General features: G+C 55.2%; 3 protein-coding genes across 3 annotated transcripts; all 3 read left to right on the forward strand.

Moving 5' to 3' along the window:
* Window positions 1-3,861: 3,861 nt before the first annotated feature.
* On the forward strand, window positions 3,862-4,550 carry KRP23_1677 (uncharacterized protein; the record flags this gene model as incomplete). Its single annotated transcript, XM_067886340.1, has 2 exons — window positions 3,862-4,366; window positions 4,483-4,550. 2 exons carry the CDS (start codon window positions 3,862-3,864, stop codon window positions 4,548-4,550), a joined length of 573 nt encoding a protein of 190 aa, XP_067749010.1.
* A 578-nt stretch (window positions 4,551-5,128) lies between these two features.
* On the forward strand, window positions 5,129-6,175 carry KRP23_1678 (uncharacterized protein; the record flags this gene model as incomplete). Its single annotated transcript, XM_067886341.1, has 1 exon — window positions 5,129-6,175. One exon carries the CDS (start codon window positions 5,129-5,131, stop codon window positions 6,173-6,175), a length of 1,047 nt encoding a protein of 348 aa, XP_067749011.1.
* A 68-nt stretch (window positions 6,176-6,243) lies between these two features.
* Window positions 6,244-7,924, forward strand: KRP23_1679 (uncharacterized protein; the record flags this gene model as incomplete). Its single annotated transcript, XM_067886342.1, has 2 exons — window positions 6,244-7,817; window positions 7,900-7,924. The coding sequence occupies 2 exons, from the start codon at window positions 6,244-6,246 to the stop codon at window positions 7,922-7,924; spliced, it is 1,599 nt and encodes a 532-aa protein (XP_067749012.1).
* Window positions 7,925-17,581: the final 9,657 nt, after the last annotated feature.

The raw sequence follows: 17,581 nt of genomic DNA on the forward strand, positions 1-17,581 counted from the left end.
TTGCTGGCCGTACGCATTGTCCTTCTACATGTACGCGCTTCAACATTGTTCTCATGAACCCAGCGTCTGCATCCGATTCGACGATGTTCTCAAAGGTGTTGTTGTTGGGTACGCCACGAGGCTTCCCTGCCGATGCTTCACTGCTCCAGCAAGCTCTCACTTTTCATTTCGGTTCGTCAAGCACACTCATCCAGTCTCCAAGCTCCAGCGCGCAAGTGCCGTCCTCCGCGGAGGCGAGGATGAGGAGGAAGAAGAAGAAGATCGCTGAAGGAGTCCCGACAGCTCGTTGTTCGCTGCTGGGGAGCTATCCGCCACATCCAAACATGCTTTCAGTCATCGTCGCTTAATGGATTCAGCCGTCGCCAGCAAAATGTAGAAGCTTGCATTGTAGCCTCCACAATGCCAGGGTGTGGCGGCTCAAAGATGAACGTCTGAAAGTAACGCTACGACCGCTCCTACGCCTTGCGCTGGTTTCATCTTTGCTTCCTAGTCTCAAAAGCTATTTTCATGTATGCACATGAAAATAACCAAATACATGTCACCCTCTAGTTAGTCATTTTCGAAGTTTGCGCTCGTCCGATGTGATGTCGCCGCACGCCTCCTCATGATGCCTTAAGCGTCTCTCGCTTCCATGAGGCGCTTCATCGCGGTCAAGTGGACGCTGCGCGTCGTCTGCTGTTCCGTGACCCATTACTGGCCAACGTGCGGTCCTCGTCGAGTCCCCGCGTGACGTCGCTTATGGTCTCCGCTACGAGTCCCTCGGCGTCCCTGAAAAGTATAAAAACGTTAGTAAAAATGCTGCTGGCCAAAGGAGCCTCGCTGCGGACCAAGGACGACCATCGTCGTCATGTTTTCATGGCAGTTTGTGCCTCTGGGGCCCACCCCCACGTCCTCCAGAGTCTTTTAGACTGAGACAGTACTTCCGACCACCGAGTTTTTCTATAGATCGGCTAGATTTCGACGAAGCGTTATTGCCGGAAGATAGTTGGATCTTGGATCTCGGATCCAATGAATACGAAGTCGAGAAGATCACGAATCTTAGATCCGGCAAGCGTACGAGATATGGGCGGATCTATCGTGAATTCCTAGTACACTGGCGTGGATATGAGGAGCCCAGCTGGATCGACGAAGCGGATCTCAACTGTGGTGCGTTGTTACACGAGTTCCTACGGGATCGCGCGAATCACAACCAGTTTGGTGTGATGCAGTCTCACGAAGAATAGTGAGGCGGGACCCGTTGGTGTGGGTTGGCCACGCCAGCAGGAAATTGAAGAAGGAACTGCAGGAAGGCTGCAGTTTTGGAAAGATGGGGTATATGTGGATTAATGAGTATGCAATCGAAGAAGAAAAAACAGGTGAGCCCCAGATCTGGATCCGGAATAACCCACCCGGAAGATCCAACGCTCTGTCGCCGAGTGGATATGCGTACGAACGTGCAAGCATAACAAAGAGACGCGACGTGTTAAAAAGGAGTGGTTTATTAAGGACGGGAAGACTACTTGACGATGGTGGAGAACTAGATCCGAGTTTCTGCAGAGATCATGGAGTAGCGGCCGGGGCTGGCCGCACGCCGAAGATTATGCCTGCGAGGCGGGGGAGGCGATGCGCTGGATGAGCCGCCGGCGAGTCACGGTAGTGGTTGCGCCAAGGACCTGCCTCATTCCACTCGTCGAGAGCCTCTAAGAGGGTGGTGGGCTCGACGTTTGGTAGGAGAGGGTTTGCCAAATTCGCGAGACGCGAGACCACGCCGGGGTACCACGTAACGTTCTCGGATCTGGTGGGAAAGTGAAGAAAATAGAGAACCAACAGGACATCCAGATCGCACCAATCATCTCGCATAGCCAAGATCAGGATCCAGAGTAGTTGTTTCTAACGATTCCCCGCATGGCCGCGGCGATGACTACGGCTCTTGCGGTAACGAGCCAACCACGGGCTAGCCAAGCATTTGGCTCGGGAAATCGGAAACGGATGCGTACTTTGCCAGTAGGCCTGCAGATCCCGTGTCTCGTGGACGAGATACTGTCAGGCGAACTCACCCAACCGACCTGCCGCAACCGGATCAAAACTGATCGCATCTCCAGGATTCTCCAGAACCTCCCAGGGACGAGTGTCCAACAGGTCGCGGACGTTCGTCTCCGTGATCAGATCCTCGCAATGTTGGCTCTCACGCAACGCTGGCATCGCGGTTTCCTCCGTCGGAAACATCCACCCAGGCGTGATGGGGAGTGTAGGGAACAACGCGGAAATCGCTATGTTCATGATCGAGGTCTGATTGAGACCTCGAACAATCCAGGGTTCAACATCTTGCATGTACATAACTCGAGGTTGAGTACGGCCCGGGATGCAAACGGAGTCCGGCCCGAAGGGTGCCGCCGGCAAGGAGGTGTCAGCCGAGCGTGAGGGACGCGGAGTGGCTGGATCAGCGCTGCGATTTGGATCCGGGGATCTAGGGGGAGGAGAACTTCCTCCGTGAAATGATCCACCCGGCGAGCCAGATGGGCCCCCAGATCCACCAGATGTCTGGCCCGAGGACGGTCGGTGAGGAGGTGTGGCATGTTTTTGACGTCGGTCCTCCGAACGTGACTGCGCCAAGGCTCGCAGAGTGTCTTAATCGAAAGCGTCGTCCGCAGCCTCCGCTGAATCCTCTTCCTCCTCTTCTTCTTCCTCGCCAGTTTCTGGAGATGACCTATGCCCCCCAGATCCTGATGCATCGGATAAAGGGGACCGCGAGGGACTTCGAGTGGAATGGGCGGAGTGGGACTCAGATCCAGGATCCGGAGACCCTCCAGGGACCTCGAGGGCGTTCTCGTCTGGATCCCCATCGGGACCCCCATGGTCATCGGCGCCAAGGAGATCCCCGTCCTGGCCACCGTCGTCGTCGATCTCGGAGAGGTTTCCTGGCGCTTCATTGTCCTAGATCTCGATCGGACGATTCCGTTTTGACAGACGTTGGGGGGAAGATCCACGGGAAGAAGATGGGCTACGAGGACGTCTCGAAGAGTCGCACCTTGGAGAATTGAGAGGACTCCTCGCCCCGCCTCCGAGGTCATCAGCGTGACCACTAGAACCCGGATATCTCGGCGATCCCGGCGGGGGAGGACTATGGCGGTCGTGCTCTGACGCCGGATGCTCTTCAAGGGGGCCCGAATCCGATCCCTCCTGACCCTCATTGGCCCCCCCAGGAGGGAGATCAGCTGCTGACCGATCGGATTCCGCCGGCGGTTGCTGATCTGGGACTGGGAACAAAGTCGCGTGCGCCCGCGCGAGACGCGGAGGCGATGCCCCCACCGCAGTAGCCACTATGGCAAGGCGCTGAAGAGCAACATCGCGTTCGATGGTCACCGCATTATTGTCGCGCGCGAGAACTGCTTGTCGGGTCTCCAGATCCGCCATCTCCCGTTGTAGTCGCGCCACAGTATCACGAGCGACATTGAGGTTGCCTCCTGCGGAAGCAAGTTGTGTGAGTTCATGGTCAACCAGCCGCAAACGGAGACGGCTGAACGTACCAAGATCTGCCAGGTGGCTTTGGAGCCCGACGATTTCACTTTGGGCACGTGTAAGATCTTGAGTTTTCTGATCCAACTCCGCCCGCAGTTGAGCCTGATCGTCCGATGCAACAGACAGATCCGCCTGTGCCAGATCCCGATCCGCGTCGACCCGTGCCAATGTGTCACGGAGGCGTTGAAGCTCCCCATCAGCGGAGGTGTGCGCCGCCGCCGCGGCTAGCGCATGGTCTCGCTCGGCTGTCAAGGCCATCAGAGCTGCGAACGGGGAAGGCGTACTGCGAATGGCCAGCTGCTTTTCGACGTCGTGCAGGTCGTCTCACAGACGTTCCAGAGTGTCTCCAGTAACTCGAAGATCATGATATGCGCTCTCAAGGGCGATCTCAACCTCACGGCGATCGTGCTGAGCCGCCTCGGTCTCATCGCCGGCCAGCTGTGCCTCCCTTGCGAGACGATCACTGTTTTCCAACTGTTCGTCGCGCTGACGGGATACGCGGTCGGGTTGGCATTCGAGACGGTAGATCTCAGCAGCTTGCCGATCGGTGAGCTGACGAAGCCGTCGGATCGGATCCGATGGCTCCCCACCCGGATCGGAATGCTCTTGCAGACGGATGACTTCATCTTGGAGACGAGATATCTCTTCCTGTTGGCGTTCGCAGGCTCGGAGGTCTTGAGTAGATCGGAGAAGGGCCGTCTGCACGTGCTCCTCGTTGCGGAGAGCCGCATCCCGAGCCTCCCTAGCATCGCGAAGCTGAGACGACAACCGGGAAATGCGGTCGGCGAGACCGCCAATCTGACGACGGAGTTGATCTGGGGTCGGAGCAGCGGCCGCCGGAGAGGTCGGCCGAGAAAGGATGATCGAGGTCGGTGGGGACCGATCCCCGTCAGGACTGCCAGGCGAGACCTGACCGGAAGCAGACATCAGGACCACCCTAGCCCACACCGGAGTCGGCGGAGAACACTGGGAGCTTGCTCGCAGTGATGCCGTTGGGCGGCAACGACTACGTGCAGGAGGCGGTTGTGGTGAAGTGCTCTCCGGAAATGTGAGCGGAAAAGAGTGAAGTAGCCACAGTTCCGGAACAGTGACAGAAGAACGGGTCCGATTGACGGATCCGAACAAAGACGACGGTACTGCCAAGAAATGTGGCAGAAAGTGCGAGATGAGGGATGGGTCCTGTAGCGGGGCTACACATTCGGTTCACCTCCTACCTTAGTGCAACATGCACTAAGGCACACATTCAGGTGACCACCACAGGGTGGTCCACATTCATAACAAAAGGCATATGACTGGTAGAAAGTAACACCTTTCTACCAATGAGAGTCATTCAATAGATAGGGGTTCTGCCAGCCATCCAATGGCAGAACCTCTCATTAGAAATATCAGTTTTAGGAGGAAACCCAATTTACAATCAATACAGTTCTCATTTACCACCAAAGCTTCCGTTTGGTTCATTTATCTAGGTTTAAGTATACTTGTGGATACAAGTATACTGAACTTAAGTAATTTACTCCTACGCTTCCTCCTACACGTGCGCACACGTGTAAGCTTAAGTAGTGGGTCTAAGCAGACCCATTACACCTGGTAGCACTTTGTAGTCCGTCCAACGACCGACTAACACGTTCGTATGGAATACGAACGCGGGGCTGAGAACCTGCCCTCGGACAGTAACATGTCCGTGGGTAGCCCAAACACGTCTGCAACGCATGTTGCGCGTGCAGACTGCCCCCACCTGTCGGAACCAGAGTGGGAGGCCCTCCAACGACTGTCAACAGTCATTGGGGAAGCGGCGGTAGCAACGATGTTGCGAACGCTATCACCGACGGAGCAACACGGAGTTGCTCTGGGTTTCATCGTGAAGGAACAGCGTGAAACCGCTGCTCGAACTTCGGTGTCGCCATCGGCCACACCGCGCGTGGAGTCATTAAAACTCCACGTAAGCAGCTACGTTGGAAGAGAGGGCGAACCTCTCCTCCGTTGGCTTGTCGAGGTCGACACTGCCATTACGGCTCGACGTCTCGTCGACCCGTTGTCGAAGGTTGCGTTCGCCATGTCATGTCTTGGCGGACGAGCGAGGAGTTGGGCGTACGGACGCCGACTCACAGATCCTACGTGCTTTAGCACGTACGAAGAGTTCAAGGAGGAGCTCAAACTAGCGTTTGAGCCCCCGCAAAACGAGTTCCGATCGAGGGCGGAGTTCCTCGATCTGCAACAGGGCAAGCATGACGTGCATGCTTACGCCCAAAGAGCACGGTACTTGGTCTCGAACATCGTGACCAACCCGATTGACGAGGCGACAAAGGTCGTCACGTTCATGAAGGGCCTTAGAGATGGGCCTGTGAAGACCTATCTCTTCCGAGAGTATCCAAATACTCTCGAGGCTGCAATTGCGCTTGCAATGCAAGAAGAGTTTAGCCTGCGGCAGGCTAAACTGCATGTGAACGCCCCACGGCTGATGCCACGACCGGTGGCAAGGCCGTCGGGAGGTCCCGAACCAATGGACCTCTCGAGTGCGACAGCTGCTGGTTCCCAGCAGCGTCGTGGATCAACGAATGTGCGTTGTTTCCGCTGCGGAAACATCGGTCACTACGCCCGCGAGTGCACAGCACCTGTGCACGCGGCGAGAAGCCGTCGTGGCGATACTGGGTATCGCCACGGGCAATCAAAAAACTAAAGGGACCAGCAGGCGCGGGGCGCCCTGCTGGTGATGCGATCGAGCGTGTCGACATCGGACACGCTGCAATGAAGATCGCTGCCCCCAGTGAGAGTCAATCTCACTGCAAGAAGCAAGATGACAAGCCGAACCTTGTCATCCTGAAGGTAAGCTCGAAGAGAGAGAAGTCTCTTCGTGCTCTAGTGGACTGTGGAGCGTCGAACAACTTTGTTCGACTGCAGAGCCTTCCAAGGCTTGACTTCGAGGAGGTGGAAACACCTCGAAGTCTATTGGAAGTGAGGCTAGCAACGGGTGTCGTTGTTAGAACCGAGAAGCGTATCGTACGCGTACGCTTCTCTTATCAAGAGAAGGAGTTCGTCGACGAGCTTATCGTCCTGGAAATGGACGATAAGTTCGATATGGTGTTGGGCATGCCGTGGCTTGCACGGCATGATCCGGTGATCGACTGGACGAAGCGCACGATCGTGCGCTTCGGGAGCAGCAGCAGCGCGACAGAGAGCGATGGCCCTGTCGGCGCAGCACATGCACCGCGTGGTGCATGCGGCCCTCCACTAGAGACAGCGCGGAATGCGGCTGTCTCCGGTCACCCCAAGCGAACGCCAACGACTGCGAGAGTCGTTGGGAAAAGATGTGAACCGAATCAGCAGGGCCTGGTTCAATCCGATTCGAGAGGGACTCGAAGCGTCCGGAGCGACGCGGTAGTGTCGACAGCTAATGTCGACACACAATTGGTCGAAAGACACTCCGCCGTTAGGCGTAGAGGTAAAGAAGACGCGTCGGCTCTGGGAGCCGACGCTGCAAGCAGTGCGGACGGTTGCAAACGTCCCGCACCGGAAATGCTTGCGAGCTCGCGTGCAGCCGGGCTGCACGACGAAGCGGTGCGCGATCAAGCCGGGCTTGAACGCGTGCGCCCGCGGGTAAAACCCGCCGGCGAATACAAGGAACAACTGTCCACGGCCGGGCCTGGACAAGAAGAAACTCGCGGAGCCGGGCTCCGCACGAGAAGTGAACGGCGCAAGCGAGAAAAGCTGCGCAAGTCTCGGTCAGGGACCGAGACGCTACAAGCAGTGTCTGCCGGGCAGACACAGGAGTTGGAGACGACCGTCGAGACATTGAGTGTCTTGACGCGTACGAGTATTGGTCTCCAATACAAGAAGATGAGGCTGGATAATCCTCCGACGTTAGCGTCGGAGTTGATGTCGCTCCCAGTCACAAGCTGGAAGCGTTTCGCTCGCGAACTGCACGATGGACGCATCGAGCAGATCTGCATCCTCTCGGACGTCGAGAGGATGACGTGTGAAGCAGAAGAGCTGAATCAGCTCATCTCTGAGGGCGCGGACGCCCTCAGCGCGAAGTCGAAGAAGGAACGCTTCGACGAGCAAGGCTGGGACTCGCTCAAGGCGAGCCCCTTTTACAAGGTCTTGCGTGAGTACAAGGATGTACTCCCGGACGACATTCCTGCGGAGTTACCGCAGGACAAGGGTGTTCAGCACGAGATTGATCTCGTGCCGGGAACGAAGTACTGCGTCACGCGACAGTGGCCACTGCCGCGTGAGCAAGTCAAGGCAATCGACGACTTCTTTGAAAGTCGTCGCAATGCAGGACAAGTGCGGGAATCGAAGTCCCCGCACAGCGCGCCTACGTTCTGTGTGAAGAAACCACAGGGCGGGTGGCGCATCGTTCATGCGTACAACAAGCTGAACGATGCGACGGTACCGACACAGACGCCGATACCTCGAAAAGATGTGATCATCGATTCGATGACCTCGAGTACTATCTTCAGTACTCTGGATCTGAGAGACGGGTTCTATCAGATCCTCATGCGTGAGAGTGATATCCCTCTCACGGCGGTAAGCACTCCGAGCGGCATGCTCTGGGAGTGGCTCGTGATGCCGCAGGGGCTGAAGAACGCCCCAGCGACGTTCAACAGGTGCGTCACGCACTTGTTGCGCTCGGTGCGCGACTTCGCACCGAGCTATTTCGATGACGTGTTCATTCACAGCCGGGCTGTGAATGGGAGATCGGATGTGGAGATGCATACAGAGCATCTCCGCAAGTTGCTTGAGCTCATGCGAAAGCACAAGCTCTACGCGAACCTGAAGAAGTGTATCTTCGGGGCGACCGAGATACCCGTACTTGGGTGTCTCGTGGGGAAGAACGGCGTACGCCCTGACCCAGGAAAGGTCAGAGTGATCAATGAATGGCCTACGCCTTCAAATGTAAAGGAACTGCGGCAGTTCCTTGGACTCGCCACGTACTTGTGCAAGTACGTGAGCAACTACGCGGGCAAGATTCGCCCGCTGTCGCAGCTCTTAAAGAAAGAGGCTGCATGGGAATGGACTGCTGATTGTCAGCAGGCCTTTAAAGCAGTCAAGCAGGGCTTGACTGAGGCGCCGATCTTGGCGGTGGCCGACCAAGATCGCCCATTCCACGTGGTGTGCGATGCATCCGATTTCGCGATCGGATGCGCACTGATGCAACTCGATCACGAAGGTCGTGATCGTGTGGTTTACTACCAATCGCGTCAGCTGAAGCCAGCTGAGCGCAATTACCCGGTACATGACAAGGAACTCCTTGCCATGAAGTATGCACTCGCAAAGTTTCGAGTGTATCTACTTGGGAGTAGACCATTCGTGGTCTACACCGACCACGCATCGTTGCGTACGGCGATCAAGTCGCCGCACATATCACAAAGAATGGCACGGTGGCTGTCATTCTTTGCTGAATACAACTTCCAGGTTGAGTACAAACCTGGAAGGTTGAATGTCGTGGCCGACGCGCTTTCGCGTCGACCAGATTATGCGGTGCAAGAGGCCGACGCCAACGCAGTTGGCGTCGTCAGGACGACTACACCCTCGTCGTCCTTGCTGGACGAAGTGAAGGCCGCATACGCACATGATGCGGATGCGAAGCAATTGGTGGAGTACTTCTCCACACCTTCTGACAAGTCTCGTCAGAAGCTGGCCAAACACCTTCGTGCCCGTGTACACCGTTATCGTGTACACAATGGTCTGCTGCTTTACAGCGCACTCGACGACAACGCAGATCGCATTGTCGTGCCGGATGATCATGAGCTGAAGCTCAAGATCACGTATGAGTACCACGATGCCCCGACATCGGGACATCCTGGCCGTGAGAAGACATATTTGCTTCTCACGCGTGACTTCTATTGGAGTCACCAGTACAAGTGGGTACGCAAGTACGTTCGTGCTTGCGAGGTATGCCAGCGCGTGAAGCCTGCGCCCAACTCGCAGGCTCCGCTTCAATCACTACCGACCCCGTCGGAGTGCTGGCAGTCCATTTCAATGGACTTTGTTTTTGGTCTTCCGCAAGACAACAAGCGGAGGACTGGTATTGTGGTCTTTGTTGACCGCTTCAGCAAGATGGTGCATCTTGCTGCAGTACCAGCCGAGGTGACAGCCAAACAGACGGCATGTCTGTTTGTCGACATGGTGTTTAGACACCATGGTATGCCACTCGACATCGTGTCGGATCGGGATCCGCGCTTTACAGCGCGATTCTGGCAAGAAGTGTTTACACTTCTTGGGACGCAGTTGTCCATGTCGACTGCGGATCACCCGCAGACCGACGGACAAACAGAGCGTGTCAACCGCGTGCTGGTTGACACCATGAAGAGCTACGCGCACTCGTTCCATCAATGGAGCGACTGCTTGCCGATGGCGGAGTTCGCCATCAACAACTCGGTGCATGTCTCGACAGGACACACACCGTTCTACGTGAATGCCATGAGGCACCCACGCGTACCGAGCGTACTCGGTGCGGTAGCTCCTTCCTTAAGTGGGGGAGGATATCCGGTTAATTCAAAACAACCGGATAAGCACGCTGATACAAGCAATGTATCAGCTGTGACGACTCGCGCACGTACTGCGCGCAGTCATGGCGTCGACAACGCAGTGTCTACGACGGGCGTAGTGTGGTGTAGGGAAACTCATATTTTGGGTATACCACCCATTCTGGCTCCACTAAGTACGTCGCACCTAATCGGAATTCGCACCTAAGCGGCGAACTCGGCGAAGCGGTCGGACTCGGCGAATCCAAGACTCGGCGACTCAGCGAGCGTATTCCACTTGGGAGTTATTCCACATGGGAGAGGATAAATCAGGAATCGGAGCGAAGGGTCGGCCGAGATCTATAACGATCCGACCCGGCGAGGATCAACTAGGAAGCTGAGTGAAGAGTCGCCAGGAGATCTATAACGACTCCATTTCATTAGATATTTGTATAGGATAAGATAGGAGACCAAAGGGGGGAGCCGAAGGGACTCCCCGAAGACACAGAGATAACAAAACAGAGCAGAATCTTCTAAGTCCAAGAACAGCGTATACTTTCCGGTAAGTCCCTGCGTGGGCTGGATTATGTCTGCCGTCGTTCCCCGAGAGGCATAGCTTGTAGGGGAATCGACTGGTAGCGCCAAGAGATCAAGGTCGGCCCGGGGTGGGCACTTCTCGCTACCAGCGAAGACAAACCTCGTCGAATCGACGAGTCGGTGGGTCTGCACAACCCAGGACACCGCAATCTTCTAGCTGAGCGTACTCTGCGCTCGGTGACCTGTAAAAGCGCTCGCGCGCCGACGTCCATCCTTTGGTGGAGGTCACAGGGTTTGAGGAACGGAAGCTGCCCCGCTCAGGCGAGCTTCTGGAGTTTGGATTGGTACTCAGCGAGAGCAGGGCCTCAACTGGACCCGGCTGGGCCGAACCGCAAAGGGAACCAACAGAACCCTGCGCAAGCCCAACAACGCCGACCTGACTCGGCGAATTGTTGTGTTGTTGCGTGGAAGCCGCACTAACGAAGTTTTTGTGAATCACAACACCACAACTGGTGCCGCGACCCGGGATTCAGGAGTGTGCTTTGTTTTCGTAGGTACCAAGTAACCAAGTTTCGAGCAAAAAGTGAGAGAAGATGGTCAAGGGATCGACAAGTCCGAGCGATGCAAGTCCGGCGACGGTCGGAGGATCGCCGCTCGCTGAGTCGAGCTCGACGAGGGCAAGCGTCGCCGCCATGGAGGCGGATGTGACGCGGACCGTCCAGTTCGATGAGTTCGACGACGATGACCAAGGAAGAGAAGAAGAAGAGAAGGATGATGATGAGGAGAAGACGGGGTACGACGGCGTGAAGACGGCCGCCGAACTCCGCGAAGAAGTGGAAGAAATGTCGCTGCAAGTCAGCCGCGTAGGGAACCCTCGACCTGTCGAGCGCAGCCTAGCGGCAGAACTCAGCGAAGATGCTGATGATGAACAAGGCCTGGCCCCGGGTGACCGACCGCCACTGGTTCCGAAGGCCACGAGGAACGCCGAGACTCCGAAAGCTAATCGAGTCCTAGCCCGACTCGTCGAGGAGATGAGAACTGGGAGCCGGTGGATGAACATGTTCGCGCCCATGTACATGTGCCAGGCTAAATGGCCGGAACTCAGCGAGGAGTTGAGCCAGCCAATCAATAGCCAGACTATTGAGCAACTCGTCGAGGACACAGTGCTGTTACTCCGAGCGATGGGCTACCGATGTGGCCACAAGCCCAGCAAACCCGCGCTGACAACGTGTAATGTGAGTTCGGTCGGGGTTGAGCTGATGAGATGGAAGCGCAAGCTGAAAGACTTGTTCGGCATGCAAGGGGAACTTAAGGGACAAGTGCCGAAGTCCCGCCGAGCTGATGAATTGCTCGACGAGCAGAAGGCACCTCCGCACGCGACCGTACAACCGTACGTCACGGAACCGTATGTGTTCCCAGAACTCAGCGAGGACCCATCCAAGGTCCCGCTACCGAAGACCCCCGAGACCAAGCGTGGAGTGTTTCGACGCTCCGAGGGGACACCGTACTTCGCTGACTCGCACATGCAAACTCCCAATAAGGTCAATGAGCAGCGCAGCCGACGTCCGATGGCGGAATTTCTAACGGATGAAGAAGCTGCAGAATTCAGACGCTTGGTGCGTGCTGATGCTGCAAGGACGTCAGGCAGAGACGACGAGCTGAGCGAGGATGACAATTACGCGGACCGACGCGAATTTGACGAGTCACCGTACGACCATATTCGTCAGCTCAGCTTCGATGGGGCTGAGAGCGACCGAGGTCAAGTGTTGGAGATTCGGACGCATGCGCCACTCGAAAAGATTGCAACATTCGATGGCAAGCGTTATCGATCTGACGACGCGTTGCAATGGATCAAGCGATTCATCTATGAGATGAAAGGAACGTGCAAGCCACAAGATGAGTGGTGCGAACCATTTTCGCTGAGTCTGGGCAAAGCTGCCAAAGGGTGGTATCGCCAGCTTCCAAAGAAGACCCAGCGAAAGTGGAGTCTACTCAGCGAAGCTTTCCTGGATTATTACTGTTCGCAATTCGACCAGTCGGCCAGGTCCCGCTACTACTCAGCGAGACGTCGAGAAAACGAACACGTCTGCGACTTCTTGCTGCGACTTAATGGTTATGCCCGGACGGCACAGATCCAATATGAGAGAGGGGGCGCTGACGCTGCTGATCACGTCGAGCATTTCCTGCTAAGCTGCGGAGATGACGACGTCATGGACCTATTGTATCCACAGCGACTCAGCGATATCCACAAAGTCGAGAAGATAATCAATCAGCGACTACTCGGCGAGAAGCGCAAGAAACAGCGCGACCGCCTGAGCACGGCCCGTAGCCGAGAACCTCGGCGAGGGGACTCGAGGAACGACCCAAGTCGTCGGAGCGAGTCTCGCAGAGATAACCGACGCGATGATCGCCGAGACGACAGACGTGACCGACGTGATGAACGCCGAAGCCGTCGAGAGGATGATCGCGATCGACGAGTCACTTTGGCAGACGCTTCTGTGAACGACCTGTGGGCCGCACTCGACAATCGCCGAGCAACAGGAGACACTGATCTATACGACTCGTCGAATGGCGGAAGTGATCTTGATCAACTCAGCGAGTCTGAATCTGACTATGGGTCCGACTACATCGACGCGGGTAATACCAGCGATCGACCCCGCTCGTCCAATGAGCGCGGGGAGTCATACCGGGCCCGTCAGAACTCAGCGAATCGCCCTGACCGATCGAATGAACGTCGAGACCGATCGGATCGCCGAGACCGTCAAGACGGGTCTCGCGAGCGACGAGCTTACGGCCCATGCGGAGCATGCGGAGCCCCAGGCCACGACGCACATTTTTGCCGCAAACGTTGCAAATTCTGCAAGCAAGTACATGACGTAGGCCGGTGCGAGCTATTCCAGCGTTTCGAGAAACTCGCCAAGTTCGTCAAAACGTCGGTCGACAAGTCTACCGTCCCGGAAGATCTCCAGGACATTTACTCGTCGAGCCATTTAAACTAGTGGGCTCGCCAACTCTGACTGGGTTGGATAAAACCGGGCTGCCACAGTCAGCTGAACCAGCGGTAGAAGCGAATTTCGTGTTCGCTTTCGTTGGTGAAGCGGAACGGCCCGACGAGTGGAGGAAGATTGACGGGGAGACGGAACGGATGGATATGGATATGGATAAGAACGACGGACTCGGCGAGTCGAGCGAAGACGACGACCGAGTAATTGGCGGTATGAATATAACTCAGCGATCGATGATCTCGATTGGTCAAGCCAAGAAATGGAAACTGCTCCCTGGTGAGCGACTCGGTTGGTGGTCATCGAGGAAGTTCGATCGCCGAGTACGAATGCGAGCTCTTGTTATGGGAGCTGTGAATGATGAACGAACCAAGATATTGTTGGATACTGGAGCAAACGTTTCCGCAGTAACTGAAGCCTTTGCAAGGAGGCTACGGTTGAAGCGATTGACCAGCCTGGATAAGAGAATCGATGTTCAAGGAATTGCGAAGTCCAAAGTGGTGACTACTTCTCGAGCAATGGTTAAAATCACGCTAGGATGGGAAGTAGCTTACGAATTCGAGGTGTGGATTATGCCCCACCACGCAGGGGTGGACCTGATCCTGGGCACCGACTTCATGATACCAGCTGGTATTAGGTTGGACCTGTACAACTCAACGGCAAAGCTTCCTGATGAGGTTGTAGTTCCTTTGATCAAGTCGTCGAGAGATTTCGACGAGACAGAGTACGGGCGCGAAGTAATCGGTGGTCCTCCGGAGTCATTAGATATTACAAGCCGAGCTATCGCCCAGTTCAAGCTTCGACGGAGGCAACCCAGCGAGTCAACTCACGAACTGTGGGTTCGACAGATGAAAGGGGTGATCCCGACGATCGAACATAATGCGAAGGGACGAGCGGTGCGAGTGTTGCTGACGAATATCTCGTCGAGACTCACGTGGTGTCCTGCTCACTTTCCGGTGATCATGTGGATTCCTCACGGAGTATTACCACGGGACGAAGGGTATGTGCGAGTGAACTCAGCGAAATATCGTGATTGGCAAATACTTGCCTACGAAGGCGCTCTCGACAACAGGCTTCTCAAGCGAGAGCAGCGCTTGTATATGGAATGGCTGAGTCGACAACCCCCCGCAGTCGAGCAACATCATTACAAAACTCCCAAAGCGATTCAGAAACGGTCGAGTCGCAGCGAGTTCGCGGATGAAGCAGGAGTACACGCACCAGAAGAACTCAGCGAGGCCCCAGACTATCAAGGGAGTTCCGCGCTTGCTGACTACGGAAAAGAAATTGATGACTCGGCGAATATACCAAAGTTGGACCCAGCGGAAGTTCACGATGATTCGCCCCTCAGTGAACCCAGATCAGACTCAGCGAGTTGGAATCCGGGACTCTACCCGGTCAATCGCAAACAAAGTTCGCTGAGTCTCACTGATGAACCACCGAAGCTAACAGTAGCTACAGCCGAGAGAAATGTTGAAGAAGAGCACGTGGTAAATCACGAACACCCTATAGTTCGTTCGTCTTCAAGCAATGATACACAAGAAAAGTATTCCAACGAGATGGACAGGGGTGACCAATGGGACCCGGGCGAATCCAACTCGAGCAACTCGATGAGGGAGAGTAAACCACAGTTACCATCTGAGGACGATGTTCAACAAGAAAAGACCGCTCAACAAACACTCGATAGCGGCAAACAATGTCTCATCGACTGTGGAGGGGTAGACATCGCTGACGACCCTGTCGAAAATCTCCGGTTACGATTCCTCAATGTAGTGAATGCTACCGAAGCGTCTGTATCAACGACCTCTGGTCCAGATGATGACACACGGCTCGCTGAGTTTGAACACTCGTCGAGCGACGAGAGTCTGACAGATTACGCGCACGAGTTGGCCTTCTTGCCCGATCTGACGGATGTCCAACCAACCGACCTCGATTATGACGGTGATAACGTTGTGTCGTCAGCGCATGACGCTGAGCAGAGAAGACAACTCATCGCCACCCTGAAACGGCATAAAGCGATAATGATTTCTAGTGGAAACGCACTCCCACCTCCAGCATACGGAGTAGTATGTGATATTGACGTCCAAGGACATGAACCGATCAAGCAACGAGCTCGGCGAGTGCCACTAAAGAACCTGAGTAAACTATACGAGCTCTTAAAGGCACTGCTGAAAGCCGGACTGGTGTCGTTCTCGAAGAGCCCTTGGGCATCACCCATCGTGATAGTGATGAAAAAGAACGGGGTCGACATTCGGCTATGCATCGACTACAAGATGGTGAACGCCATTACAGTCAACATGGAATATGCTATGCCACTCGTCGATGACCTCCTTACAGAGCTGGAAAGCTATCTCTGGTTTTGTTCGCTTGATGCAGCGAGTGGATTTTGGGCGGTGATGATGACTCAGCGAGCCCGAGAAATATCCGCCTTCGTATGCGCTCTGGGCCATTTCGAGTGGCTGCGCATGCCGTTCGGCCTAAAAAATGCGCCAATGATCTATCAACGACTCATCGATAATGCCCTTTGGGGGTACGTACAACCGAGGGGTGGATGGACTGCATTTGCCAAGAACATGCAACGAGCGGAAACAGCAGCAACAGCTCAGCGAGCGCAGCGACCAACTCGCCTATTCCGAAGTAATGATTCACCCCCCCACGGGGCTAAATTCGAAGCTGATTATCGTGCCCTTGCTGAGACAGACTCACTCCAGGAACTCATAAACAGCCCCGAGAGTGACATGTTTAGCACCGGCGAGCCCGACGAGTCCGAATTCATACCCGTTTTCGGCCGAAGATCGTTCGTAGACGACATTTGTTTCGGTGGTGCTACCTTCGATGAGTGTCTAGCCACACTTGATCGCTTACTGACAAGATTCGCTGAGTGCCGAATAAGTGTGAGCTTTACGAAGAGCATATTCGTTCAGCAGAAGGTAGACTTCCTGTCTCACAAAGTGACAGCCGACGGGATCGCAGCTGACCCGAAGAAGCTGGCAGCTATCGCTGAACTACCATTTCCGAAAACGAAGAAAGGCATGCAAGCCTTCCTTGGGGCATTGAACTATTACAGCCGTTTTATTCAAAACATGGCACTATATGGAGCGGTCCTCTATCAGCTCAAGGAAGACGATTTCATGGACGAAAGCCAGCTGACGGCTGCCAAAACATCTTTCGCTGAGCTAAAACGGAAAGTGTCTGAAGCACCAATACTGCGACACTTCGACTCGGCGAAGGATGTCCATGTCATGGTCTTTGCTAATGCCTGGGCACTAAGCAGTACAATGATGCAGTCCCACGACAACAAACTCCACCCGGTTAGATTTTGCGGTCGCGTGCTGAAAGAAAATGAAGCGAACTACACGCCAGCGGAGAAGGAAGTGCTGGCATTGTTACAGTTGCTCAAAATATGCTACACATTAGTCGCTGGGAAAACCATCCATGTCTACACGAGGTTTTCGACGCTAGAATGGTTATTCTCATCGAAAACATTATACGGGCGCGCTGTGAGTTTCGCCGTCCTGCTGTCACCCTATCACTTGAAGATCAAGCGTGTACGTGAACGAGATGTCGAATTCGCTCAGCTTTTACAAGCTTCGATCACTCCTTTCATCGGACTCGACGAGTCACTAGCTCACATTGCACCCATGCCTAAGAACTCAGCGAGTATCCGAATGGATCCCGAGTTGCTGTACGCGCGCGTGCCGCGCGACTTCGACGGACATGTCCTGTCTTTCGATGGGTCGGCGAAGACCGAGAAATACGGCGGTTATGGAAGTTGCTCGTGGATCTTGTGGCGTTTACCGAATTGGGACATTGTGATCGCCGCGAGTGCTCACCTGCCGTCAACAACAGTTCATATCGCTGAGTACACCGGGATGAACCACGGAGTCCTCGCGGCACTGGAAGGAGGGGTGACTGACCTGATCATTGTGGGCGACTCCAGGCTCGCAATCCAGCAATCCATGGGGGTGATAGCATGCAAGAAGGAGACCCTGCAAAGGGAACTAGCACGCCACAAAGAACTCGTCAAACGCCTGAATTCAGTCCGCTACCTGCATGTAGTCCGTTGCTATAACTCGGCCG

Source organism: Phytophthora ramorum (genome assembly GCF_020800215.1).
Source record: "Phytophthora ramorum isolate Pr-102 chromosome Unknown Phyram_PR-102_s0002, whole genome shotgun sequence".
Classification (NCBI taxonomy): Eukaryota; Oomycota; class Peronosporomycetes; order Peronosporales; family Peronosporaceae; genus Phytophthora; species Phytophthora ramorum.